Below are 27,565 nucleotides of genomic sequence, written 5' to 3' on the forward strand. Positions count from 1 at the left end.
ACAATTCTCCTCTAACACAGTTGGACCAGTTATACTAGGGACCCCGAGATTCCTCAGACCCCCTATCCCCAGAACGCCAGTCTTCTGAACCCTCCGAGATCTTCAGGATTTAATATCAGGGGCATATGTCGTGAAATTAGATGTTTCGCGGCAGCAGTACAGTGCAATACAAACTAATTGAAAAAACTATAAATTAGAGTAAGAATATATACACAAAATTTAATTTAATAAGTAGTGTAAGAAGAGATAAAATGAGAAAACATAGTGAGGGAGGGTTCACTCTCCATTCAGAAATCTGATGTTCCTATAACATTGAGTGTGTATCTCCAGGCTCCTGTACCACCTCCCTGGCGGTAGCACTTAGAAGAGGGGATATCCTGGGTCATCAGAGAAGGGACTCGGCCCGAAACGTCGGCTGTTTATTCCCTTTCCAAAGACGCTGCCTGACCTGCTGAGTTCCTCCAGCACTTTGTGTGCGTTTCTCCAGATTTCCAGCATCTGCGGAATCCCTTGTGTTTAAAAAAAATAGATTGCAGCAATTTTAAATCTCAGAAGAGAGGTGTGGTGAATTGGACGATCCAGCGGGAAATGTAAACGTATAAAGCTCATAACATTTAACCCAATGAAACGTTTATAAAGTACAGAGTATCTTTATGTACTCCGAAAACTGAAATAGATTATGTTGATAAGAAAGAGGCCGGAATCACTGGCTAATGCACATTTGAAAATATCAAAACAACATAATTAATTTATATACCCACAGTGCGTCTCTAGAGAAATGTATTTGTCTTCATCGCCGCGGATAAAATATGTGAATAAACCGATTATATTTCCTTTCTCCCAATGTTTTCCCGGGCTAGTAAACATTCGATCCTAAATGTGACAGTCTATCCGAATTAGACATATTTGCGGCGGTTTTATTTAATTAATGTAGGCAAAGCAAAGGTCATAAATCAGCGTCTCTCCGTAACTCACATCCTAATCTGCTGGAAGGCTGTGTCCCTCAGCCGGCAGGCAGCCTTACAAACGGTCTCTCGATGGTAGAAACGGCGCCGTGGAGAACAGGTAGATCGGAGTCAGGCGGTGTTTTCTTCTGTAACCTCTCTCACGACATAATAAATAGTATCATTTAATAACAGTAATTAATGTATTTCCTTTAAAGTATTTACTTTAGAACTGCATTTATCTCAAGTGCGATATGATGAAGTGCGTGTTTCTGAGTGAAACTGCGTTCACTATGTGTGTGTGATCGGAGGACTCGGTAATCTTAAGGAGTCACAGTCTCCTTTCTCTGTAAGCGTTCGCGGCAAACGGTCCCGTCCGCATGATTCTAATGGACGGCAAATAATGCTGCATCGGGGACCGGGAATTTAGACGGAGATTGGTGTGGTGCTGAGATGTGGTTACTGGGGAAAGGCATTGTCTGTTTCCCCGCAGGTCCAACTGTATACAATGTAGCTAAAGTGCACCGTGCCAGTTTGATACATTGTGTGTATCGATTACATTGTATTCATAGAAAACACTGGATAAACGAGACGCTCTAACCCTTGCGTGCGCGTTTACCTGCAGGATGTGTCGAATTGCAGCCTAACCCGGAAGAGTTGGTGCTGTGTTCTCTCCTACGTGTCTCAGTTTTGGTTACCTGGATCACCCGCTCATTGGCCAAGCGGTGTGGGGAGCCGTGGTGGCGGTAGGGCCACTTCAATTAAACCCTGCAGCCCCCCGGGGAGGAGTTCCTTTACTACACATACAGCTCCACCGTCACAGCGTCAGTCGTCTCCGACCACCGCAGCCCGCACCAGATCAGGAATCGCCGCTCCCCGAAGTAAAGGTTAGTTACTCGCTTGCCATTCTTTTTTTTTCCTTTCGTGAACGGGACACTTCGGTTGTTTGCTACATGAAGAAGGGTGAGATTTTAATCCCATTTAGGCTCCAGATTAAGACTGGCGTTGTTCAGTCTTTGCTAAATTGACGCCGAAGTTCTAAACTTCACTGCGGAGGTTACGGTGGTAAGTATTTTACCTCACACAGTAACGAGCTACAACGGCATAAATGTTTCAACAATAACCCAGTCACAAAATACACGCACTATAGATACTTAATGTATTAACATATAAATTCTACGCGCGGCTGAAGGATTGAAATAATTACCGGTCCATACCGCAGGCAAAGACAGTTTATCCTGATTAAAATTTTTACTCTGGTGGATAATGTAGATCGCTGGGAATGGTTCTGATAAATAATATTGTTACTGGTTAACTGAACGGGTTTTCCAAGCGAGGTTTACATTAAATTGGGTTCAGTGTATTAAAAACAAAATTACTCTAAAATATTGACCTCTCCAAGTTTAACTGACATGTTCTGCGTTTGGGGATGGACACCCAACTGTTCTTCGACTTGGGCTGTCAAAAAATATTTACTTTGTTTCTGTCCCAATTAATCCCGGGGAAAAAAAGAGGCGCCCAGTCTAAACCCGGTTTAGTTTGCTACGAATTAAAATTGTGTTTACATTATCATTCGCCCAATGAGACCAAGCCGCGATTGACATAAACGTGACTCAAAGGTGTTCACGCCGCTGACAACGGAAAATTATACATTTTAAAATAAGTTTCGTGTCGATTTCTCCCGGGGGAGGGGGTAAAGTGTGGGGCTGAAGGATAGGTCTTTGGGATTCGATTGTTAATGAATGACATTCCTTAAACAGCTAGGTTTTCTCGCATCGATTTGGGACTGGTTTAAGGAAAGGGGGAAGAGAGAAGCGGTAGTGGAGGAAGGCGCCAGTGGGGTTGGGTGTGTTAGGAGAATTAAAGTTCGTGTTTTCCCCCCTCCATAAACTTGGAGGTCACAACGAGGTTATCAGGTCTGAGGTTCTACAACCAGTTACCATTTGGACATGTTTACAGATCACCCGCGCTAATTTAAAGAACCTCCACCACCACCCCCAGTCCGATCAGCTCCCACCACTTCAATCGTTTGAATACAATTTTGCAGAAATCCTGTGAAACTGGCTGTACTCGCCGCCCCATGAGCTCGTCTGCCCTACGCTCGGCAACAAAGAAACATAAAACGAAAGAATTAAACATCAAATGAACGTCGGGCAATGGCAAAAGATTGGCGGCAGGAATGTGGAGAAAGGGAGAGAGAGCGTGTGTGTAGCGCGGAATTAAATAACTAGGTTATCTTTTGGGATGTTTCACGCTAATGACGGGTGATTGTTAGATCCTGAGGAAGGGGCCCGGCCCGTAACGTCGACTGTCTACTCTTTTCCATAGCTGCTGCCTGACCTGCTGAGTTCCTCCAGCATTTTGTGTGTGGTTCTCTGGATTTCCAGCGTCTGCAGAATCTCTCGTGTTTGAATTTCAGGAACATGTTTCGCGTTCACGCGAACCCGTTCCGGGTTCACAAGAGAGACGGGGCCGTTCTCCGTATTGGCAATAAAGATTAGAAAATATGTTCGAATTTGAAAAATATAAGAAGGATCTAAAATATTGAAGGGATATAATATAAATAATGTAAGATATTTTAGGGGAAACTGCTCTGTCTGTGTAATATCAGAATGGTTTAATTGAATAAGCACAAGAGATTCTGCGGATGCTGGACATATAACTACAGAAAAAAACCCACAAAATACTGGAGAAACTCAGCAGGTCAGGCGGCATCTATGGAGTCGGCTTTTCGGGCCAAGACCCCTCTTCAGAAATGTCGCAGCTCTCTGCTGTTACCAGTGTCACGAATAATGTTTGCACCAGGTAATTTGAAGGGTTCGGCGCTCGTTTTCTTATCTTACATTGTACCAGTTTTCGAGTTTGCTTCGCACTAGCACCGTGGTGGTGACGAAGGGGTTAAAATCGACCACCCGGACAGAACAGTGGAGGACATTCCATGCACCGTGCCTTGTGTCAGTTCTACAAATTTCCGTCTCTTCCCCCCTACCACCTACTCCTGGATACTTATCGGCGTGCTGTAGAGAAGTCGTATACCCCACGATCACGGCGGCCTTCTCGTCCCGGGCGCTCGTTTCACCGAGCCGACAGCCGCCGGGAATAGTCTCTCCTCGTTCTCATCATCGAGACCCGTCGTGCGCGTGTTTGTCCAACCGAGTCCGGACAATCTCGAGCCCGCCCGCATCGCGCAGATTAACCATTTTTTCCACCCCCGTTTGCATAGAAACACAGTTAAAATATTACTCAAGCCAGAACCGTTTCTGTAAATTAACTTTAATGCACTTTGCCACTTAGGTTAGAATATATATATTCAAAGAAATATCCCCCGTATCTTCTCAGACTCCGGGGATTAACTGGGAGACGATAGCACACATAATAATTTTAAGAAAAATAAAGTTGATGCTGAATACAATTAACTTTAAATAAGATTAAAGCAGTGGCCATAAACATGTCGAGTTATTTAATGGCACTTAGGTGTAAGGGACCAAACTGCATGCGTTGTAGACCGCCCTGTCCTTCTTGCACACACCGATTCGAACTTGGCAGCGTAAATATTAACAGAACCCCACCGCCCTTGTAAGAATTAAGCTGTGGCTAGTTGGTCACTTTTAGTCGGAAATGAAACGATAATAAAGAGTAATTTGATTTTTTGTTTCTCGTCATTGATTTGAGTACCGATAGCGTTCGCGGGCACTCGCTCCTTTTCTCCCCGTCCGCTCCGACGGTGAAGCGCCTGGACGTTAGGGCAGTGAGGATAATTCGGCGGGGCTTTGTAATCGCATTTTTGGGGTGAGGGTGAAGATGCAGATTGTCACACCTGAAACCTTCGGTTCGGGAAGTGCTTGGTGGACGGTGCCCGTGGTCACAGAGTAGAGCCCGGGAGCCCTTTGAAACCTTAGCCTTAGTAGTCCGGACCTAAAACAAGAAGTCGACCAGTTATGCTGCAGATAGACTTATTCAAACTGGTTCCTATTCTTTATGGATCTGACCTTTTTTTGAAGGGGGTGGTTGGGGAGAGGCTGGGGTCGGCGAAGGGGGGTGGCGAGGAGAATTTCATTTCCTGGTTAAGTTTTGAAAGATCGGTGACGTCAGAGCCTCGGCGTCAGTGTGGCTGGGGCTGAGACTGACTGTTGCGGGGGGAGTCAAACGCCGGCGCTGCCACTGGCCAATTACACAGCGTCCGAATGCCCAGCGTTTTCCAAACTCAAATACAAAGCTCCCCCCGACTTCAAAAAAAAATTCAACAGGGCGAGAAAGACACACAACTCGCTCCTTCAATGCGAGACCACGTTAACAAATCAACTGGATTCGACCCGCAAAGTAAAACCAGGATAGAGCAAAATATATCCGCGCGATATCCCGAAGCTTATAAGTCATTAATATTTAGGTTTTACCGAACGTGTTCGCCCGTTCCCGAGAGCATCTTGTTTGGGAGTAATTCGCAAGTCGACTTAGAACTCCCAACAGACTGATTTAAGTTTATCTCCCTCTCCCAAAAAAAAGCCTTCTGATTTCATTACCTGCTTGTCGAATTTGTCGCCATTTAAAAAAAACGGAGCGAATGGAAGATTTTGGTAAATTAGCAAGTTGTAAATAACTTTATTGTGTACTTGCGTGTCTCTAGGAGGGAGCCAATGGGGTTGAGAGTTGCGACCTCGGCTCCCGCGCTCTGATTGGCTGTTTGCGATTATTAGTGACTGCGACGCGCTTGTTCATGTCTACTGAACAGTGGGGCTGGCTGGCGCCAGTGTAGCCATCGGATGGTTTTAGTGATACGAAAATCAGTGAGGCTTTTCATTTTTGTAACTTCAGCGATCTGCAAACTTGAAGGCATTCTCTCCTCCCCCCCCTCCCTCTGCCTTTGCTTGTGTCGCGCACGCTTTTTTAGTGCAGGACAAATGGACCCCATGCGTTTTAATCCAATCCTATCAGTGACCTTACCTCCGGCACAAACTGGGAGTTGTTTGTGATCAACAATTTACATGCAACTTGTGAGTAATATACCTTTTTAATGTATACATTGTTTGTTTTGGGTTCAGTGCGGTTTTTAAAAGCTCAGAGGCACGCCGACTCCTCTCTGTCCCTTGGTGCAAAGGGCGGCTATAGCTCGAATTTAAGGGAATAAATTCTCTTCGTTAAATCGGTGTTGTTTTGCTGGCGTTACAGGTGTGATCCAGGCGCCAGACGGGGAAACGACCGCCGCTCGAACGTAGGACGCTCGCGGACGGTCCAGATTTGGTCGCCTAAAGTTAACCACTCTGGGTTCTCCCAACTCTTTTAAAGCCGCGATGGAAATTGCTACGGACCAGCCGCGGTGGGTGTCGCACCACGCCGTCCTGAACGGGCAACACCCGGAGTCTCACCACCCGAGCCTGTCCCACAATTACATGGAACCCACGCAACTTCTCCCGCCGGATGAGGTCGACGTATTCTTCAATCATCTCGACGGGCAAGGGAATCCTGTCTCTCCTTACTACAGTAACTCCCCGCACGCCCGGGCTACAGTCTCTTACCGCCAAGCTCACGGTGAGTGTCAATAATCACCCCCTTCCCCGTTATGATACCCCGAGGATGCGCAATTTCTGCGCTCTGTGCCTGCGCGTTTCTTGCAGCCTCTACTGAAAGGTGTCTACTTCCTCGTATTGATTTTTTTTATTAAAAAAGGGGAAGAAACGTGGACGTATTTTGTCACCCCACACCTCCCTTGCTATTTCACTGTGGAGAGGGTGGGGGAGCGACGAAAAACCCAACTACTTCCCGGATATGATATCAAAACTGCGAAAACGTAGTCTTTAATATTTAATAATTGAGAGTACCACAGTTGTGAGAGCTTCGAGATTCGGAGGCCCCACCGTCCGCGCCCTCCCTCTCTCTCTCTCTCCCTCGCTCTCTCTTCGTTGGAAGTTGGCTAACTTACTTGTGTGCGTGTGTGTGTTTCGCTTTGCGTTGGAAAGGAAAGGACCTGTCAGTTTATTAGCTTCCCTTGCCTTGGCTCCCTGCGAGTTATTAATTAGGATGTCTCATAAATTGTTTGCAGCCCGTCTGTCCGGCGCTCAGGTCTGCGGGCCGCATCTCCTGCACAGCCCTACCATCTCGTGGCTGGACAGCGGCAAGGCGCTCTCGGCCCATCACCACCACCACCACAACGCCGCGGCGTGGACCGTCAGCCCGTTCACCAAAGGGCCGCTCCACCCGGCCGGGCCGAGCGGCCTCAGCGTCTACTCCGGAAGCACCTCGGCCAGCAGCCTGGCGGCGGCGGCGGCGGCTGCAGTGGCTCACCCGACCTCGCATCACCTCTTCAGCTTCCCGCCCACCCCTCCCAAGGACGCGTCGCCGGATCTGGGGGCACACAGTACGGTTTCCCCGTCCAACACGGCGGCGGCAGTGGCAGCTGCAGCAGGTCGGCAGGATGATAAGGAATCCATTAAGTATCATGTGTCATTGGCAGAAAGTATGAAACTGGGATGTACTAGGAGTACTATGCCGTCGCTCGGAACCAGCGCGACTTCCACCCATCACCCAATTCCCACTTACCCTTCCTATGTTCACGAGTGCAACAACGGCCTTTTCCACCCCAGTGGAATCCTGACCGGCGCCTCCACTAATTTCACACCCAAATCCAGGAGCAAAACACGCTCGTGTGCCGGTAAGCATTCTAAACTTTTAAATTAAAAACAAACAAACAAAATCAGATTAACTCTTAAAATAAACTTCGTTTCAAACGTCCAAGCCCACTGTGACACTATAACTTTGCAAATTTTTATTTCCTTTTCACTTCATGACGCAAGGATATCTTATAATAAACCTTTTTTAAAAATTTTGGATAAAGTATTAAATTGTGTTTTTTTTTAAAAAAGTCGATTCGTTTAGAATTAAATTTGGAAGCGTGTGCAGGGAAAAGCTAAAATAAAGACATTTTCTCCAAAGAATACGTTTTAAAATAAAATATATATTATGGAAAAAAACCGAGATATATGTTAATTTTAATTAATGTGACATGCACCTGCTTTTGAATATTCCGAAGGTCTAATTGTGGCCCTCAAAAATTAACCCAATGATTAATTAATTTTGAGAAATAATCTCCACTCCCATTCGTTATGGCGAGGCCCGGTCTTCAAACTGTTTGCCTGCACGTTGCAACGCATGCACACTTGATCAGAAGTCTTCAGTGGGCAAGATGCGGGAAGAATGTGGAAACGCCCAGCAGTTACCCTCCTCCCACTTCCCCTTCGCCGCCCCTTGATCGGGGTCATGGTCTTTCCGATTTTCCCCTTCCCCGACACCACCAGGTCCCGCAGCCGGTCTCTGCCTGCCTGATCTCCCTCGCACTCAGGGCGAGAGCCCGGTGCTGGGTCACATTACCGCGCTTGCAGAAATAAAACCAATTCTGCCCAGCATTCGTCCCTCTACGGCACCCGAGTGCAGTACCAATCCGAAAATATCCACCGATTTTCTTAGCAACTTTCTGCCCACCCTTTGTATTCCAATACACCTCCAGCGTGTGTTTAGAACAAAAATATTTACTGTTATATATGTGTGTGTATATATAAAACAAAACGGCTGTGGGTACTGAAGATTTAGCTTGGGAATATGTTAGAACTGCTAACTAGTAAATTATCCGGTAGTTAAATTGCTCATGGTCTTAATTCATCGACTGATTTATTTGATTAACGGGACATTTGCAGTGTTGATTTGCTCTTGCTGATTTGTGCAATAGAAATCCGACTCACATCGACTATCCGGCCTTAACCTTGCGCTTTAACCGTATGTTTAATTAGCACATGTCATGGCAATTCCCTGCTGAACTTCCGAGCTGCACCAAAAAGACTTTTTTTCTGTAGTCGCTTATTCTCGCGCCGGTCTCCTTACCCAAGCCTTAGGACGGTTACAATCTGCCCACACTGCGAAACATCCGCAAAAGTATCTTATTCCTTGCAAGTTGTGCTGAAAAGTTTACCGACACAGAACCCTTTAAATATAAAAAAAAGCCCCTAATAATCGGGGAGTGTTAAGGTCCCGAAGATATTTATTAATTTAAAATTGCCGAAGTTCTATTAAAAGGCTCAATGCCTGTACTTGGCGGTAAACGCGAGGTACGGTTGAGCAGTTCTTATCTTCCGCGCTGTGATGTGTTCAGCGGTGATCATCCCTTAAAACATAACCCCATGCAAACCTAACCTGCTTTGCAAATAGCACGTAATATTTCCTGGACCTGGCGAACGGTGCGCGGGCTTTTCCGACCCTCCGTGGCAGAGCAGGTTCCCTTTGAAAAATACACGTTTGCGAAATCTGTGTTGATTTCCTGCGGAGCTGATTTAAAAAAACTGGATTCTGTTTTGTCGAAGAAGGGACTTTTGCAAAGTTTAATATATGTCAGCTATCAAAACACGTTTCAGATGGGCTGCAAATGATTTATAAAAATACCCCTTTAAAAGACACATTATTCCGGAATAATTTAACTATTCGGTTTAATAAAAGCTAGCGCTTTCTCTACTTCCGTATTAAACAGATACCCAGCCGAATTTTTGGCCCCTTCAATGTATCGCGCTCAAAACGAAGATAACAATTTGTATCTATTTAATCGGAATACTGACGAATCCTTCTCCAGATTAGACGGAAATTATTAGAGGGGAAAATATGTATATAATCTGAAATTAGAGTGGGAAGTTAGAGTGTGTCCTGCCGAAGGGTCTCGGCCCCAAACATCAACTGCACTCTTTTCCATAGATGCTGCCTGGCCTGCTGAGTTCCTCCAGCATTTTGTGTGTTGTTTGGATTTCCAGCATCTGCAGATTTTCTCTTATTTGGGAAAACAAATGCCGGCATTTTATTATGGAACCCGGAGCAGATGGAATAGGGAAATTGGCCTCTTCTCCCCCCCCCCCCCCCCACTCGCTGTATGTGAAGGGCACACGGTTATCTGGACCGTTTGAACAGAAACACAGGCGTTCACTGTTACTTCCTGAACGCAATCCGAAGCAATTCTCAGAATAAATGAGCAACCTAATTTGAACTGGTCATTGGAGTGTGTAGTTGGTCCGATATTTTGCTCAGTAGCAGACATGTCACTTTGCTGTCTATCCGTCTCTCACTTCAGAGGGCCGAGAATGCGTGAACTGTGGGGCCACCTCCACACCGCTCTGGAGAAGGGACGGTACCGGTCACTACCTGTGTAACGCCTGCGGCCTGTACCATAAGATGAACGGGCAGAACAGACCTCTCATCAAACCCAAAAGGAGATTGGTAGGTCTTTGTATTGTGACAACCTTCGCGACCTTGGGACTACTAACCGCTTTTATTTTACATTGGGCCTAGGCGTAGGATTCACAATATTGTTTGATGTAATTTCTAGTAAGTGTAAAGGAGAATGAAATAATTGTAACTGGCATCCCAATGCAGTAGCAAAAAAAAAACCACACAGACACACATAAACACAAAATAAGATAATGTAATGCATTACATATAAATCCATACGGTAAATTGCATGTCCATAAAGTACAGGGACGTGGTGCTTAAGGTGAGGAAGCTAAGACTCTGTGCGTGTGTATATGTGTGAATGCTTGTCTGTGTATATGTGTCTCTGTGTGAAGAGAGGAGGATGTATGCTGGAAAAAATACTACAACCATGTAGTGTTTCCCTAAGCTTACAGTTAAAACACTCGAGTGAGAAGATCAATCTTGTCTGCCTATTGTTGCGTTTCAACGTTAAGAGTATACAGTTATATCTGTGTGTACTTGTGTGCACCTACCTGTGCGCTAGGGATTGATGTCTGTATCGATCAGTTTATGTATACAAGCGTCTGCATTTGTGTTATTTATTCATCCATATTTGAAGTTAAATGTGTGTCTGGTTTTGTGACCATCAGTGTGTAGGTTGTACAGTAATTAAAATCTGCATCAGAGGCTACGAGATTAGCAAAACAAAATCGCTAATGGTTTTTACATATTGCAGCCGGCTGTTTCCCCGCAGTGAACACAATGTAACACTAAAGTACACGTGTAAAAATAAAGGACAAGGTATTTTAAATATCAGTTACACCGACTAATGTTAAGGGGCTCCGGGCTGTATTCTATGTACACGCCTCAATCAGTTCGTTTTAAAATTAAAAGTATTGCTGGCGCGGTTCTGAAACAGCGACTAACTTATACTTATTAAAATAGAATTCGGTGCTAATTAATTTTAACATTGAAAGCGAAGGGCAAATGTGAAGTCCCACGGGAATAACAGAAATAAAAGAAGAATCTCTAGTATTTTTGTCGGGTTTTGTCACCGAACGGTTGGTATTTCCAGGAAGGTGAATCAAAGCGCTTTAATTTAATAATGTTTTTGTTAGGTATTTATTTTCTTTCTAGCGCTAGACTCAGAGTGAGATAGTGTCTGGATTTATCCTTGCAGTGTTCCCAATGTGTGTGTGTATATTTTTGTAAAAGTAAAAAAAAAACAGTTTTTCTTCGTGGTAATCGGCGATATTTTGCACTTTCGTTTGGGTGGTTTTAAGTAGCCTTTATAAATTCTGACAGCGGGTTCCGCACCGGATGCCTGTTCGCTAAAGATAAGGAACTCGGCTCTTGTGTTCAGTCAGGGGGCGAGAACGAGAGGTCTTCGTTTCTGTAGAACCGACTTGTCCAAAAATCTCTCCTCATCAGCAAGGGAGAGGAAAGTGCAATTTATTTGTGTAGTCACACACACATATTGCCTGCAATAGTCGGGATCAGAACTTTTTTTTACATCGAAATGGAGGATTTTAAATGAGTGATTTAGAAGTTCTGTATCTTAAAGTTCAAGTTTATTGTCATCTGGCTGATTGTCCACAGACGAAACAACCTCTGTCCGGACCACGGTGTAGCCACAATACATATATCACACACACCACATAAAACAATATATTACCACATTATTTAATAAGATGCAATTTAAAATACATATAAAGTGCGCAGCACAGGTAAACAGTTCGCTGTCCTAATGACGAGACCGCGGTGGGGGCAGGGTATTTATTAAAATCGGTTATTCTTCTGAAAACGGTTGCGCTTAAACCCAGCCCATCGCGGGCTTGGAAGTAAGTGGAAGTGTTTCAGAAAAAAAAGCCCCGAAGAATTTGCTTGCTGCGAGCCCGTTTTTAAAGATGTCTTAGCGGACGATTTTGGAATTTCGCTCCAATTTAAACCCCGCTCTGATCCCCTTTAAGACGCCAACGCGCCGCGCCCGTACAGCACAGCCTGGCGTAGTCAGGTTGTCACCGCCAGCCTTGGGAATTTCTTAGCCAGGCTTTTGTACTTCATCACCGACAGTTGTCCGGATGATTTCAGCGTCATTACAGACGGCAGTCGTGTTGTCGGTTGATGTGACCGCTCCAAAACCGGGGGGAAAACCTCCAAAACATCTTTTTCACTGTAAGCCGAACAGCCCTCTTAACTTCCCGGTTGGGGATTCTCCGTCTCACGGCTGACCTGGTGAAGGCCCGGGGTTCGGAGACTGGGTGGATCACCGCGCACTAAATCTCAGATCCTGTTGTTCAAACCCCACTCCAACCAGCTAATCGCCCGCGCTGTGTTTTTCTTTCAATTTCCACGCAGTCAGCGGCCAGGAGAGCGGGGACTTCGTGCGCCAATTGTCAGACCACAACCACCACTCTGTGGCGGCGGAACGCCAACGGTGACCCGGTATGCAACGCCTGTGGCCTTTACTTCAAACTCCACAATGTAAGTAAAATAAAACTCTCTTGTCAAAGGCACCGCGTAATATTTTAATGGACTAAAAACATTTAAAGGGGCAGTTGACAGGAGGGCGAGATCAAGTCTTGCCTCTCTCTTGCATTGTGCTTGGTTTTGATGTGGAAAATACAATTTAGTCTGGATAAATACTCCTAGTGATTTATTTATCCTGCCTCCCCCTCCCTCCCGCACCTCTGTTTTCAAAGCGCATCTTAAAGGAGACTCTTAAAGACTGTTTATTTAACCGCTGGAGGCCCTAGGTAAATTATTGTGTAAACTTGACTGATTCTAATCTGTTATGCCTCTATCTCCGTCATTTGTTGTTCTTTGGAAAGTGAGTGTAATGGCTTAATTAAAATGATCTCTCTCTCCCCTTCTCCCTCACAAGGTGGAACATCTTAAACAATTAACTTGTCCCAAATCAACTAAGTCACCAATCCAGGTGCATTACAAAGTATCAAAGTATGTATACATTATACAACCTTCAGATTCGTCCCCTTACAGGCAGCCACAAGACAAAGAAACCCAGTAGAACCCATTGGAAAATGGCTCAAACACCCACTGTGTAGGGGCAAAAAAATCAAATTATGCAAGCAATAAAAGTTAGCAAATAACACTCAGAACGGAACTTTACAAAAGTGAGTCCACAGCTACGAAGCCCTACATCACTGCAGCCGATCCAGGAACCTGTTAGTTACAGGCCACAACGTCAGTTCAGCATGGAGGTGAGGAAACCTTGCTGTGCACCAGCCCGTCCCTCGCCTCCAGTCCCGACTCCCTGACCTTTTCAATCTGGCCTGGCGCTTAGATCAGCCAAACAGTGAGTCATCCCTTGCCCTTGGACCCAGGCTGTGTTGCTTCGATACGTTCTCAGGTCTGGGTCCTGCCTGCTTAGTTTGACCCATGCCTGACCTTTCCAGTCTGGCCTGATGCTTAAATCTGTCAAACATTGGCTAATTCCTCGCTCAATGTTTGACTGACTACAACCTTGAGATTCATTTTTTTGTGGGCATTCACAGTAAATACAGAGAAACAATAGAATTGATGAAAATATGCCCATGAAGATATTCAAATGTTCAAAAGAGAACAAATACAAAAAAGAAAAAAGTAATAGATATTGTGAACATGAGTTGTCACACAATGAGTTAAAATACAGTGAATTACATGAACGAAGTGACATTTCCCATTCTATTTGCTGACAATCTTCCTCTAGAATTACCAACATTTTAAATTAAACGTGACAACATATTGTGCATATCAAGTTTGATATCTACCTCTGGGAGTTTTAAGGCAGATTTTTTTTCTTTTCACTATTACACTGAATTGACTTCTTCCCAAGTGTTTTAAAAAAAAAAGCTCTGGTTTACATTTAAGATGCAGATGTGGCCAAGCAGGTTGGAATTGGGTAAGTGCATGTCCTTTCCAGAGGATTCCCTTGATTTATAAACTTAGGTGGTGACACCTTTCTGTTTACTTCCTCCCAATTGCCCAAAGTACTAGGGAGCAGAAACTTGACGCACCATATCTATGAATCCATCAACACTACCTCACTCTCTTTCTGCAACTTTGACTTATTTTGCAATTTATGGTAGTTTTATGTCTTTTGTGCTGCTGCTGCAAAACAAACTTCAGGACATTTAATTCAGTGCAGATAAATCCGATTCTGATTATTTGCCTCCACCACATCCACAGATTCCAAACACCTTCCCGGTGAAAACATTTCTTTAAACCTCTTATGCCCTGACCCTAAATGTTTGTTATTCAGTATTAGATGCCTCTGCTATCGGTAGTCTTCCCTATTGATCATCATCATTCTGTCAAACGTCATTACGTATGCTGCAGGTGTTGATGGTCTTTCCATGACCATGATTGTTCTTTGCAAGTTTTTCTACAGAAGTGGTTTGCCATTGCCTTCTGGGCAGTGTCTTTACAAGATGGGTAACTCCAGCCATTATCAATACTCTTCAGTGATTATCTGTCTGGTGTCAGTGGTCACATAACCGGGACGTGATATATATCAGCTGCTCATACGACCATCCACCACCTGCTCCCAAGGCTTCGCTGGACCCTTACCAAGGGTGACCTGCAGGCTAGGTGGAGGGGAAGTGCGCATTACACTTCCTTTGGTAGGGATGTACCTCCACCCCGCCACCCGATCTATGCCTCAAGCAATGTTGCGTACCTTATTTAGTTTACACAAACACGAGGAATCCTGCAGACGCTGGAAATTCAAGCAACACACATCAAAGTTGCTGGTGAACGCAGCAGGCCAGGCAGCATCTCTAGGAAGAGGTACAGAAGAGTCTCAGCCCGAAAAGTCGACTGCACCTCTTCCTAGAGATGATGCCTTATTTATTTATTTTTTTAAAAAAGAGACTTCCATTATTTAAGATCTGGTGCAGCAGGTAGCATCGTGTTTAGCGGAATGCTATCATTCCCACCGCTGTGTGTAAGGAGTTTGTGCATTGCCCTGTGACCACATGGGTTTCATCCGGGTGCTCCATTTTCCATCCAAAATTCCAAAATAAATGGGTTAGAGTTAGTGAGTTGTGGACACGCTACGTTGGCACAGGAAGTGTGGTGACACTTGCGGGCTGCCCCCAGCACATACTCGGACTGTGCTGGTTGTTGGTGTATTTCACTGTTCCTATATTTCGATGTACACGTGACAAATAAAGTTAATCTACTCTAGTCCCTATCCATGCCTGTCTTAATTTTCCTACCTTTTTTAAAAATTTGAATTAAAGGAAAACTTTCATCATTTAAAATCCGCCCTCTCACTATTTACTTGGTTCTGTGGCTTCTGTTCTCACACTGTATTTGTGACCCGGTTTACAGGAGAGCTGCAAGACTAGCATTGATTACCGATCCCTGATGGCCTTCGAAAAGCTGTTAGAGGGAGCCGTCTTCAGCACCATCATGTGTGGTGAAGGTGTCCCTCACACTAACAATTCTAGGGTGATGATTTAGGGTGGGAAGTAGTTTGGAGGGGAATGTTAAGGTGGTGGTGCAGACAAAAGAGACAGCAGATGCTGAAAAATAAAACAAACACAGGGTGCTTCAAAAGCACCAACGGCCGAGCAGCTTCTGTAGAGACAGAAGGTATCAGTTGGTGTTTCAATCTGAGACTGAATGGGAAAGGGTTTAAATTGACACTCCCAGCTAACTTGATGACACGTCCCACCTTGTCAGATACAGAATCAGATTAATATGTGCATTGAACAATATAATGAAATGTGTCATTTTTGTTAGAGCAGATCATAGGAAATGTTGAGAGAGAGAGATTAGTGCCCCCCCCCGCCCTGCCCAGTTCCCCCCCTTCCCTTTCTCCCATGGTCCACTCTCCTCTCCTATCAGATTCTTTCTTCTTTAGCCCTTTGCCTCTTCCACCTATCACCTTCCAGCTTCTTATTTCACCCCTCCCCCACTCTCCTAGCTTCACCTACCATCTTCTAGGCAGCCTCCTCCCTCTCCCCCAACCACCTTTATTCTGAATTCTTCCCCCTGCCTTTCCAGTCTGGTGGCGGGTCTCGACCTGAAATGTTGACTCTTTATTGATCTCCATCGATGCTGCCTGACCTGCAGAGTTCCTCCAGCATTTTGTGTGTGTGGCTCTGGATTTCTTTCGTGGTGTGGTTCAATGTACATGTGAGATATAAATCTGATTGAAACGACGACTGGTATCTTCTGCCTCTGCAGCTGCTGCTTGGCCTTCTGTGCTGTTAAAGCATCCTGTTTTTGTTTTAGGTTACAGCATCTGCTGCCTCTTTAGTTCACACCACCACCTTAATGTTCCTCTAATTCTTCATTCCCCAATCCTGGGGGAAAAAGAATGATTGTGTGCCCCTCATTATTTTATAAACTTTTATAAGTTTGTTCATTGTGTTGTATGATGTAGGTGACCATGATTGTTCTTGGCAAATTATTCTACAGAAATGGTTTGCCATTACCTTCTTCTGAGCAGTGTCTTTACAAGATGGGTAGCCCCAGCTATTATCAATATTCTTCAGAGATTGTCTGCCTGGCATCAGTGGTCGCATAACCAGGACTTGTGATATGCACCAGCTGCTCATACGACCAAACACCACCTGCTGCCATGGCTTTAAGTTGATCCTGATCCAGGGGGCTAAGCAGGTGCTACACCTTGGCCTCGGGTGACCTGCTGTCTGCCTCGTTTAGTAGAGACATATCTCCACCCTGCCACCCTACTTCTATAAGATCACTTCTTTTTCCCCAACAAAGCAATGAAAAAGCCCCACAGTGCTTCACCTTTCTCCATAAGTCAGTCCTTTGTGTCCTAGCAACATCTTCATAAGTCTTCTCTGCACTCCTTCCAGCTGAGAAAGATGTTTCCTGCACTTGAGCACCTGAGTTACAGGGAAAATTTGAATGGGTTAGGACTTTATTTCCTGGAGAGTTGGAGAATGAGGGGAGATTTGATGGAGGTATATAAAATTATGAGGGGCATAGGGTAAATGCAAGTACAGTCGGCCCTCCATATCCACGGGGATTTGGTTCCGGGACACCCCCCCCCCCCCGCGGATACCAAATTCCGCGGGTGCTCAAGTCCCGTATATAAAATGGCGTAGTATTTGCATATAACCTACGCACATCCTCCCATATACTTTAAATCATCTCTAGATTACTTATAATACCTGATACAATGTAAATAGTTGTTATACCGTATTGTTTAGGGAATAATGACAAGAAAAAAATGTCTGTACATGCTCAGTACAGACACAACTATCGTAGCTCTTCTGAGGACGCTGATGCTGGCTCGGCATCAGCCGACGCCGATTCTCCCGTGATCTTTAAGTTCTTGAGGTTGTAACACTTTACATAGCTAGCCAGCCATCCCTTACTACCCTTAAACTCCTTCCTCTCGCTCACAACACAGGTAGCGAGTGAACGAGATGCGAGGCGAACAATGCTCAAACGAGTAATACTTTTCTTTTTCAATATGTTTATCAATTAAAAGAATACAGAGCACAGTAGGATATATATTATATATCTATTACAATATATTAAAATCACAGATGAAGTGTAACTACCCCATATCCATATAAATTAAATTTAAACATAATATTGAAAAGAAATAATTTTATTATACAAAAAATCTAAACCCACTACCAGGGGAAAAAAAAACAGCTGTTTTGTTTAAAAAAAGAGGAAAATATCCTTAACATATAGTAAAACATATTATTAGCCAACATCTGTGCTCTATAGCAAATCAAAGATTTTGAAAATACTTTTAATCATCTCTAGATTACAGTACTTATAATACCTAATACAATGGAAATGCTATGTAAATAGTTGTTGTTCGGGGATTAAGGAGGCTCATTAATACTAATGTCAGGAGCTGTGCTCAAACAACGAGTGGTGGAGAGAGAACTTCCTGTTTTTTTCCGATCCCGATCCACGGTTAGTTGAATCCGTGGATGCCGAACCCACGGATACGGAGGGCTGACTGTAGACTTTTCCTACTGAGGGTGGGTGAGACCAGAACTAGAGGTCATAGGTTAAGGGTGAAAGGTGAAATACTTAACGGGAACCTGAGGATATTCGGGGGGATTCAGAGGGTGGTGTGAGAGGGAATGAGCTGCTGGTGGAAGTGGTGGATGTTGCTTCGATTGCAGCACTAGAGAAATATGGAAAGGTACCCATTTGTGAGAGATATGGTGGGCTGTGGTTCACGTGAGCATACCCGAGGTACATAGAGTAGTTAGTATCATTTTCTCATAAGGCACAGGAGTAGAATTAGGCCATTTGGCCCATTAAGTCTGTTCCACAATTCCATCATTTATTATCCATCTCAATCCCATTTTCCTGCCTTTGACACCCTGACCAATCAAGAACCTCCGGTGTAAATATATCCAGTGTCTTGGCCTCCATGTCTGTCTCTGGCAATTAATTCCACAGATTCACCACCCTCTGGCTAAAGAAATTCCTCCTCATTGCTGTTCTAAATAGACGTCCTTACATTCTGAAACTGTCCCTTTGTCCAAGACTCCCCCACTATAGGAAATATCCTCTCCATCCGGGCCTTTCAGTGGTGGAGCATGGAGCAGTAGGTTGAATCGCTCCAGGGACCCGAGTTCACTGCTGACCTGGAACACTGTCTCTGTGGAGTTAGCACGCTCTCCATGCGACTGCATGTGTTGCTCCTGGTTTCCTACATTCCAAATTCCTGTAGGTGGGTTAATTGGCTGCAGTAAGTGATATCTTGATGCAGATGAGTGACGCTGATCAGAATGTAAGTGCTGGAGGCTAAGGAGAGATCTGATAGAAGGTTGTGGAAATAAGGAGAGGTATATTGAGAGTATTTTCTCAGCCTGTACATCTATATGAAGTGCTGTCACAGGAAAGTAGCATCAGGACCCTCACCACCCAGCACAGGCTCTCTTCTCGCTGCTGCCATCAGGAAGAAGGTACAGGAACCTCAGAACTCACAGCTACAGGTTCAGGAACAGTTACTACCCCTCAACCATCAGGCTCTTGAACTAAAGGGGATAAACTCACTCACCCCAACAATAAACAGTTCCCACAACCTATGGACTCACTTTCAAGGACTTTTCATCTTGCGTTCTCAATACTTATTGCTTATTTACTTATTATTATTTCTTTCCTTTTGTATTTTCAGTTTGCTGTCTTTTGCATACTGGTTGAACATCCAAGTTGGTTTGGGCTTTCATTGATTCTGTTATGGTTATTATTCTATGGATTTATTGAGTATGCCAACAAGAAAATGAATCTCACGGTTGTATATGGTGACATATATGTACCGATTTTAAAAAAAACTTTGAACTTTGAACCTTAATACCATACCTTTTAAGGTGAGAGGGTCTAGGTTCAAAGGAGATGCGTGGGGCAGGTATTTTTACAAGAGAGAGGTGGGTGCCCTGAATGCACCTCCCCTTCAGAACAGAGATGAGGTGGAATTTCTTTAGGCCGAGGGCAGTGAATCTGTGGAATTCACTGCCACAAGTGGCTGTGGAGGCCAAGTCGTGGGGTGTATTTAAAGCAGAGATGGATACATTCTTGATTAGTCAGAGTGTCAAAGGTTACAGGGAGAAGGCAGGAGAATGGGTTTGAGAGGATAATACATCAGCCATAATGGAATAAGGGCAGACTATATGGGCCAAATGGCTGTATTCTGCTCCTATTCTTATGGTCTGGAGTGGTGGTGGAGGGGCGTTTAAGGAGTTCTTGGATGGAATGTGTGTGGACTGAAGGGGTAAGGACCTTGTGCAGGCAGTGGCGATTAGTGTATCAGGAGTTTAATTAGCTCAGTACATCATCGTGGTCCGAACAGCCTGTCCCTGTACCCTACAGTTCTATAAGAGGGAATAGTTTGCAGTGGTAGAGGGAAATGAGAAGAGGTTGCTCTGTTGTAATGAGTGAAGATTAAAGATTAGCTTTATTTGTCACATGTGCATTGAAATATCGTAACAGACAGTTGCGTCAACGATCAACACAGGACGAGGATGAACGGGGGACAGACCATGTGTCACCACACTTTCCTCGCTAACGTAGCTTGCCCAGTACTTACTAACCCGAACCTGTATGTCTTTGGACTGTGGAAAGAAACTGGAACACCTGGAGGAAACCACAGGGTCACAGAGAGAGCGTGCAGACTCCTTACAGACAGTGGCAGAGATTGAAACCGGGTCAATGGTGAAGTAACAGCGTTGTGCTGATCACTACGCCACTGTGACATTGCTCACTGTAGTAAGTTTGTCCTCTCTTCTCCTTAAATGAGAGGTTGATCTCTCCTCTCATTTCAGTAAATCCAGTGGGCAGACTATAAGGTACCTCCTGTCCCTAATAAAATGGCCACTGAGTGTATGTTTGGTCTTCTGCTGCTGTAGGCCATCCACATCAAAGTTCAAGATGTGCGTTCAGAGATGCTCTTCTGCACACCACTGTTGTAACGTGTGGTTATTTGAGTTACTGTCACCTTCCTGTCAGCTTGAACCAGTCTGACCATTCTCCTCCGACCTCTCTCATTAATGAGACGTTTTCACCCACAGAACTGGATGCTTTTTGTTTTTCACACCATTCTCTTTCTTTTCAAATCTTTTTATTGTTATACAGGAAAAATAACATGAGTACATTGAAGTAACAACACTTACAATGTCTCAAAAAAGACATTATCTTAAAGATTGGAAAAAAAGATCGTGATAACAAAAAAAACTTAGTAAGCAGAAAAGTGGGGGGAGAAAAAAGAACCCATTAGGTGTACAACCCCGGAGTCATGCATCATACAAAAAGCTTCTAACAGTAAACATCAAACTGCCAGCAAGAAAAGAAAATATACTAAAAAATTTACAGTTAGATAGTGGAAAAATTATATCAATTAACTCAAATGATAATAGCGAGCAAATGAGCCCCAGCTTTTCTCAAAATCAAATAAAGGTTCAAAGGTTCGACTTCTAATTTTCTCCAAACTAAGACATAGCATCACTTGAGAGAACCATTGTGACAAAGTGGGAGCTGTATCTTTATTCCCTATAAACTCTTGAGACTGTTGTGTGAAAATCCCAGGGGACCAGCAGATTCTGAGATGCACAAACCACCCCATCTGGCACCAACAGCCATTCAATGGTCAAAGTCACATAGATCACATCCCTTCCCCATCCTGATGTTTGCTCTGAAAAACGCCTTAACCTCTTGACCATGTCTGCATGCTTTTATGTATCGAGTGGTGCCACCTGATTGGTTGATCAGATAATTGCATTAATGAGCAGGTGTACAGGTGTTCCTAATAATTAGTGTGCCACAATACCATAGTAGTTAGTGTGGCTGTATTTCACCTCAGGGTGTCAGAGTTCAAAGTTCAGTTTTGGCACTATCTGTAAGGAGCTAGCACCTTCTCCCCACGACTGCTTGGGTTTCCTCCAGGTGCTCTGGTTTCCTCCCACAGTCTAAAGACGTATGAGTTAGTTGTCCTGTGATTAGGCTTGGGTTATATATGCGGGTTGCTGAGTGGGGCAAGTTCGTTGTATCAAAGGCCTGGTCCACGCTGTATCTTTAAATAAAAATAAAAGGTTAATCGGCCACTAAGTGTATCTAACAGAGACCATGTTCTTTTCTGCTCTGCCTGTGGGCTTTTAGGTGAACAGGCCCCTCACTATGAAGAAGGAGGGGATTCAAACACGCAACAGGAAGATGTCCAGCAAGTCGAAGAAGAACAAGAGGATGTCGGATGGCTTCGAGGAGCTGTCCAAGTGCATGCAGGACAAGGCCTCGTCCTTCAGCCTGGCTGGACACATGCAGCACATGGGACATCTGCCTCCCTTCAGTCACGCCAGCCACATGCTGCCCACCCCCACCCCCATCCACCCGTCGTCCAGCCTCTCCTTCGGGCACCCGCACCCCTCCAGCATGGTGACCGCCATGGGCTAGTGGGGGGGAGGGAGCGAGACCTCCCCCTCCGGCGGGCGATGAGAAATGGAACAGGAGAGAAGAAAAACACACGAGAGGCTTTTGCCGCCATCTTTTCCAAAGCAAGAAAGATCGAGGACGGACTTGCGTGGTGGTTGGAGGGTGGCCGCTGACCCCAGCTGGCATTGCAGGACTTGTGGGAGGCAAGATTGGAGTCAAACCGAAAAGAGTTTTGCCTCCTCAGCGAAGAAGCAGGAAGGCGACGATGGGTTTGGTTTGTTTTGCTTGCTTCGAACTGGGAGGCACACAGAGGCAGAACCAAGCTGGACACCTTGCAAAGCGACTTTGTTTCTTGGTGTTGATGTGAATATTGTAAATCAGAGAATTTTGGGGGTAAAAGGTTTGCAAAAACCTAATAGCATATGCTGAATTTCTTTCATTACTTGCAGTTAAACAAAAACACTCAAAAAAAAATTAAGCAAGGCCACTTAACTTTGAAGTATATTTCTTTCCATTTGAATTGTTTTAATTAATTCATGTTGTGCGATATGTTATCTCATTTTACGGGAGGGTTTTGTCCTGATTCTGGGATTTTGTCATGGGGTCGGGGTCAAAGGGCAGGGAGGGTGGGGGAACAATTGCAGGGTTTGGTTAACTGGTCTGTGTTTGGTTAATTGCGACGTGGAACCAAAGAAATGTTGGCTACGGGATTAGGCTCAATCCACACCACCACCTCTCCAACCATAAACCCCCCCCCCCCCCCAAATCTCTCCCCTCCAAGGGAAATAGCCACAGGCAGCTATGGAGGCCAAGTTAATGGGTACAGTTAATGCTAAGGTTCTTGGGTTCTTGATCAGTAAGGACCTAAAAGGTTATGGTGAGAAGGCAGGAGAGTAGAGCTGAGAGAGAAAGTAATTCAGCCATGATCGAAGCTGATCGCCCTAATTCTGCTCCTATGTCTTAGGGTCTTATGAATGTAGGAGGAAACTAGCCAAACGCCTCACTGCTCTCCAGTGACTCTGAGTAAGCATAAGAAAGGATTGTGTCCAGATACGACAGCTTCATCGTCCAATTGCCAGCTGGTATTGATAGATGAGTTTTGACTGATGCTTGACTGCTGCGAGAGGTACTGGTTGGGTATCATCCATTGTGGAGAATCCTAGAATGAACTAGATCCTTCAACAAAGAGGGGGGACAAGAGTGGGGTGGAGCAGTGGGGAAGGTGCAGACAAGAGCCCGTGGTTTTTAACGAAACCCTCCCTACCTTAACCTCAGTTCTCACCCTTGGAAAGACACCAAATGGGCAAAAGTGATTTCAATGTAGATGGATAACTGTTGTACATTTTTATTTGGTCATTCTCAGGCAAGTATGTAAACCAGAGTTCTTTTAAAAAAAAAAGTTTTGCTTTCCACATCTCACTTTAAACAGGTTCTTGTTCCTTCTCTCAGTGTAAAAGTATCACCACAGTTTTAATTTCTGCCAACCAAGAGGATGGGGGTGTTATACAGGGAGCAGTTGCATTGCTGGTTACCATGGTCTGCTGTGTAGTCATCTTCTTAACCACAACATCAAAACAGGTCATAGCTTGTAGTCAAGAGCCCTTTCTCTCCCCCTCCCCCTTATCTCTTCTTCCTTTCTCCATTCTTGCTCCCCTCTCACCCCTTAACTTCTCCTCCCTCTGGTCTCCTCCTCCTTCCCTTTCTGCTACTCTCCTCTCCTTCGTCTGCCCTCCCCCACCCATCTTCCCCCTCACCTGGTCTTACCTATCACCTGCCAACTTGTACTCCTTCCCCTCCCCTATCTTTTTGTTTTGTCTTCTTCCCCCCCACCCCCGTCCTTTCCAGTCCTGGTGAAGGCCCTGGCACAAAACGTCGCCTGTTTATTCCTCTCCACCGATGCTGCCTGACGTGCTGAGTTCCTCCAGCATTTTGTGTGTATTGCTCAAGATTTCCACCATCTGCAGAATCTGTTGTCAAGAAATTTGTTGTTTTGTGCTGGCAGGACAGGGCAAAGACAAAAATGGCTGCAAATGACAAAATTACACAGTGCGGAAAAAAAAAGGAAAAATGAGGCGGTGTTCATGGGTTCTTGGACCATTCAGAAATCTGATTGTGCAGGGGAAGAAGCTGTTCCAGAATCATTGAGCGAGGGTCTTCAAATAGTAACGAGAGCAGGGCATGGCGCTAATGGTGAGGGTCCTTAGTGACCGATGCCGCCCTGAGGCACCGACTCTTGATGGTGAGGAGGGTTGTTCCTGAGATGGAGCTGGCCAAGTCGACAGCTGTGGGCAGCCTCTTGCAATCCTCTGTATTGGAGCTTGTAGTAAATTGACCAAACCACTTCATAGCACAGTCAAAATCAGGGCGTAACAGTGTGCTAGAGAAAAGGGGAACTTGACAGCATATCAAGATGAGATATTTCAAGATCTGAGAGGAGGATTAGACATGGGTCTAATTTCTCTATGATAAGATCCAAAAGCAACATGAGATTTCAGTTAAATCTTGCTAGCTATATCCTCAGGACTTAACAGTAGGAGGAAATCATAAACATAAGGGATTCTGCAGATGCTGGAAATCCAGAGTAACACACAAAATGCTGGAAGAGCTCAGCAGGTCAGGCAACATCAATAGAGAGGAATAAACAGTCCTCTTATTCTGCTTAGTCCCATGGACCTATACCTGGATCATAGCTTCTTGTTTACATCTTCAAAAACCTCAGCCAAATTTTCAAAGCATGTTTGCTCATGCACAAAGCTATGCCAGCTATCCCTAATCAGTCCCTTTCTTTCCAAATGCTTATCCCCCAGAATCCCACTAGCAACTTACCTACTGCAAATATAGAGTGATGGAGAATCGTATGAGTGCTACGGCACAGAAACAGGCCATTCGGTCCATCTGTTCCTTGCTGAACTCTTACTCTGCTCAGTTCCATTAACACACACCGGGACCATGGCCCTCAATACCCTTCCCACCCACGCACCTATCCAAACCTCCCTTAAATGTTGCAACCAAACCCGCATCCACCACGTCCACTGGCAACTTGTTACATACTCACACGAACCTCCGAGTGAGAAAGTTCCATCTCAGGTTCCCCTTAGATATTGCACTTTTCTTCCTTATGACCTCTAGTTGCCGTCTCGCACAACCTCAGTGGAAAAAGCCTGCTTGCATTTATCCTATCTATACTCAAAATACTGTATACCTCTATCAAATCTCCCCTCATTCCCCTGTGCTCCAGGGAATAAGGTCTGAGCCTGTTCAACCAGGAGATATCCCAGCCAAGATTTAGTTTTGCAAAGCAGTTTTCTTTCTCCATTCCCTTTCCTTGTCTCTAACTAAAAGGAAATTACCCATGTTTGGCCTTCAACACCACGCAGAATGAAGCTCGGACCGAGTTACCCTGTTCTGATTGCTTTGCTGACCCTGAGGTATTGGTGGAGGGATGAGGACTTAGTTGAATGTTCTTAGATCTCTGTGGTTCAAATCTTGAGGTTGTGAAGGGCAAGTGAACACAAAACATAGAACATTACAGCACTGTACAGGCCCTTCAACCTGTGATGCTGTACTGACTTTTTAACCTACTCTCAAAGATCAATCTAACTCTTCCTACCCACATATCCCTCCATTTTTCCCTCACTCATGTGCCTATCTAAGAGTCTTGAATGCCTGTACTGTATTTGCCTCTATCTTGGCAACGCGATCCACACACTCACTGCCCTCTGTGTAAAGTTCCTACCTCTAACATCCTCCCTATATTTTCCTCCAATAACCTTAAAATTATGTCTAATGGTATTAGCCATTTCCTCCCCAGGAAAAAGTATCTGGTTGAACACTGAATCTCTGCATCTTATCGTCTTGTACACCTCTATAATGTCATATCTCTCCCTCCTTCACTGCAAAGAGAAAATCCCTAGCTCGCTCAACCTATCCTCTTAAGACATGCTGTCTAATCCAGGCAGCATCCTGGTAAATCTCTGCACCCTCTCTAATGCTTCCACGTCGTTCCTTTAATGAGGGGACCAGAACTGAACAGGATATTCGGTGTCTGGTCTAACTAGAGTTTTATTGAGGTGTAACATGGCTCTTGAACTCAGTCCCCCCGATAACTGAAGGCCAATACACTACACGCCTTCTTAGCCGCCCTATCAACCTGCTATAATGAGGTGACCAGAACTGAACTTCATTGGTGAACTATTAGTCTGGAAGGCTGGAACATAAGACCACAGAAATTCCAATCCAGGGCACCTTTTCCCTTTTGAATGCTGAATATCAAAAATATATCAACAGGTGTGTGTGGTCTGTAGTGTTCATTGTAACAGTGATTAACTCTTTGATCACCAGTTCTCTGAGCAGATGCAGGTCTGTCCAACTTGGACATCATGTGACAGACTTTGTGTCCAACACACAGAGGGAGTATTTTATATATATCTCAATTAACAAGCCCTTCAGCAGTCTGAGAAAGCAAAATGGAGGAGAAGTGATCTTTTACTTTGCAATTTTATAAAGATTATTTCTCAAGGACTGAACAGCCATATTAAAAAATCTGTTTTGAATGTTTCTAAAATGGTCCTTGACATATAAAGCTGTACTTTGTATTGGTTATATATATCAGACGGCAGAGGTCAATGTCTTGTGAGACGGTTTTATTTTCTACCGATTTTATTATTTTTCCTTTCTTGCCGAGCGATTTGGAACCCAGCGTATGTGTTTCTTAAAGTAATGGTACAGTGAATATTAATTTGAAATTAAGCTGAATTTTCATCTGGGAATGTCAAAACGGGAGAGTTACTGACAAAAATATTTTTTAAGAAAAAATGCAAAAAAAAATCAGAGTTAAGAGGACAAAGTGCAATATATTGTCACTCACTGTGGTGTAGTTGGAAGCAGTGAGTTTTTTTAAGTTATTTTTATCATGTCATCATAAACAGATTTTGGTTTCTTGCAGTATTTACATTCTTCTTGTTAATTTTTTTTGTTGGTAGATTAAGTTATTGTTTAAATATGTACAACATGTTCATACAATTATCTGTATAAATGTGTATGTTACCACCATTATTCCTCATGGACATTGCTAACATTAATAAAAAAGACGTAAAAAGAAATCTGCTTTTGAAAGTGATATCTGTTCATTGTTATCCTCTTCTGTTGATTATGAGTGAGGGAGCTTTTCCTGAAACCCAGCAACTTCCAATTTCATCCTAGCCTAATTATGGGGCAATTTACAATGACCAGTTAACCTACCAACTAGTATGTCTTTGGACTGTGGGAGGAAACCGGAGCACCAGGAGGAAACCCCCATGGTCACGGTGAGAACATACAAACGCCTTACAAGCAGCAAATTGAACTTGGGTTGCCTGTACTGTAAAACATTGTGCGAAGCACTACCCTACTGAGCCACCCCACACAAACTGCCCTAGCAATCTCCCTTAGGGAGAAAATATAAAGATCTTTATTAAAGATTAGCTTTACTTGTCGCATGTAGGGAAATGCGTTGTTTGTGTTGATGACCAACTCGATCCCAGTAT

The 27,565-nt window shown here is 44.4% G+C and overlaps 1 protein-coding gene and 1 long non-coding RNA gene across 5 annotated transcripts; one reads left to right on the forward strand and one right to left on the reverse strand.

Moving 5' to 3' along the window:
- Window positions 1–239: 239 nt before the first annotated feature.
- LOC140210824 (uncharacterized) lies at window positions 240–1,689 on the reverse strand. 2 transcript variants are annotated; one of them, XR_011889299.1, is made up of 3 exons: window positions 1,564–1,689; window positions 976–1,100; window positions 240–509 (listed from the first exon to the last, which is right to left on the reverse strand). It is a non-coding gene; the product is annotated as an uncharacterized lncRNA (long non-coding RNA). The 2 variants fall into 2 exon arrangements; XR_011889300.1 differs by having other exon boundaries at window positions 976–1,104.
- A 55-nt stretch (window positions 1,690–1,744) lies between these two features.
- gata2b (GATA binding protein 2b) lies at window positions 1,745–27,142 on the forward strand. Of its 3 annotated transcripts, none has more exons than XM_072280240.1 (6): window positions 1,745–1,831; window positions 6,111–6,470; window positions 6,982–7,590; window positions 10,042–10,187; window positions 12,519–12,644; window positions 21,771–27,142. In XM_072280240.1, exons 2-6 carry the CDS (start codon window positions 6,233–6,235, stop codon window positions 22,059–22,061), a joined length of 1,410 nt encoding a protein of 469 aa, XP_072136341.1. In that variant the 5' UTR covers window positions 1,745–1,831; window positions 6,111–6,232; the 3' UTR covers window positions 22,062–27,142. The 3 variants fall into 3 exon arrangements, with proteins under 3 accessions (XP_072136341.1, XP_072136340.1, XP_072136342.1); XM_072280239.1 differs by lacking the exon at window positions 1,745–1,831 and adding an exon at window positions 5,186–5,935; XM_072280241.1 differs by lacking the exon at window positions 1,745–1,831 and adding an exon at window positions 5,187–5,935 and having other exon boundaries at window positions 6,982–7,344.
- Window positions 27,143–27,565: the final 423 nt, after the last annotated feature.

Source organism: Mobula birostris, chromosome 16 (assembly GCF_030028105.1).
Source record: "Mobula birostris isolate sMobBir1 chromosome 16, sMobBir1.hap1, whole genome shotgun sequence".
Lineage (NCBI taxonomy): Eukaryota > Metazoa > Chordata > Chondrichthyes > Myliobatiformes > Myliobatidae > Mobula > Mobula birostris.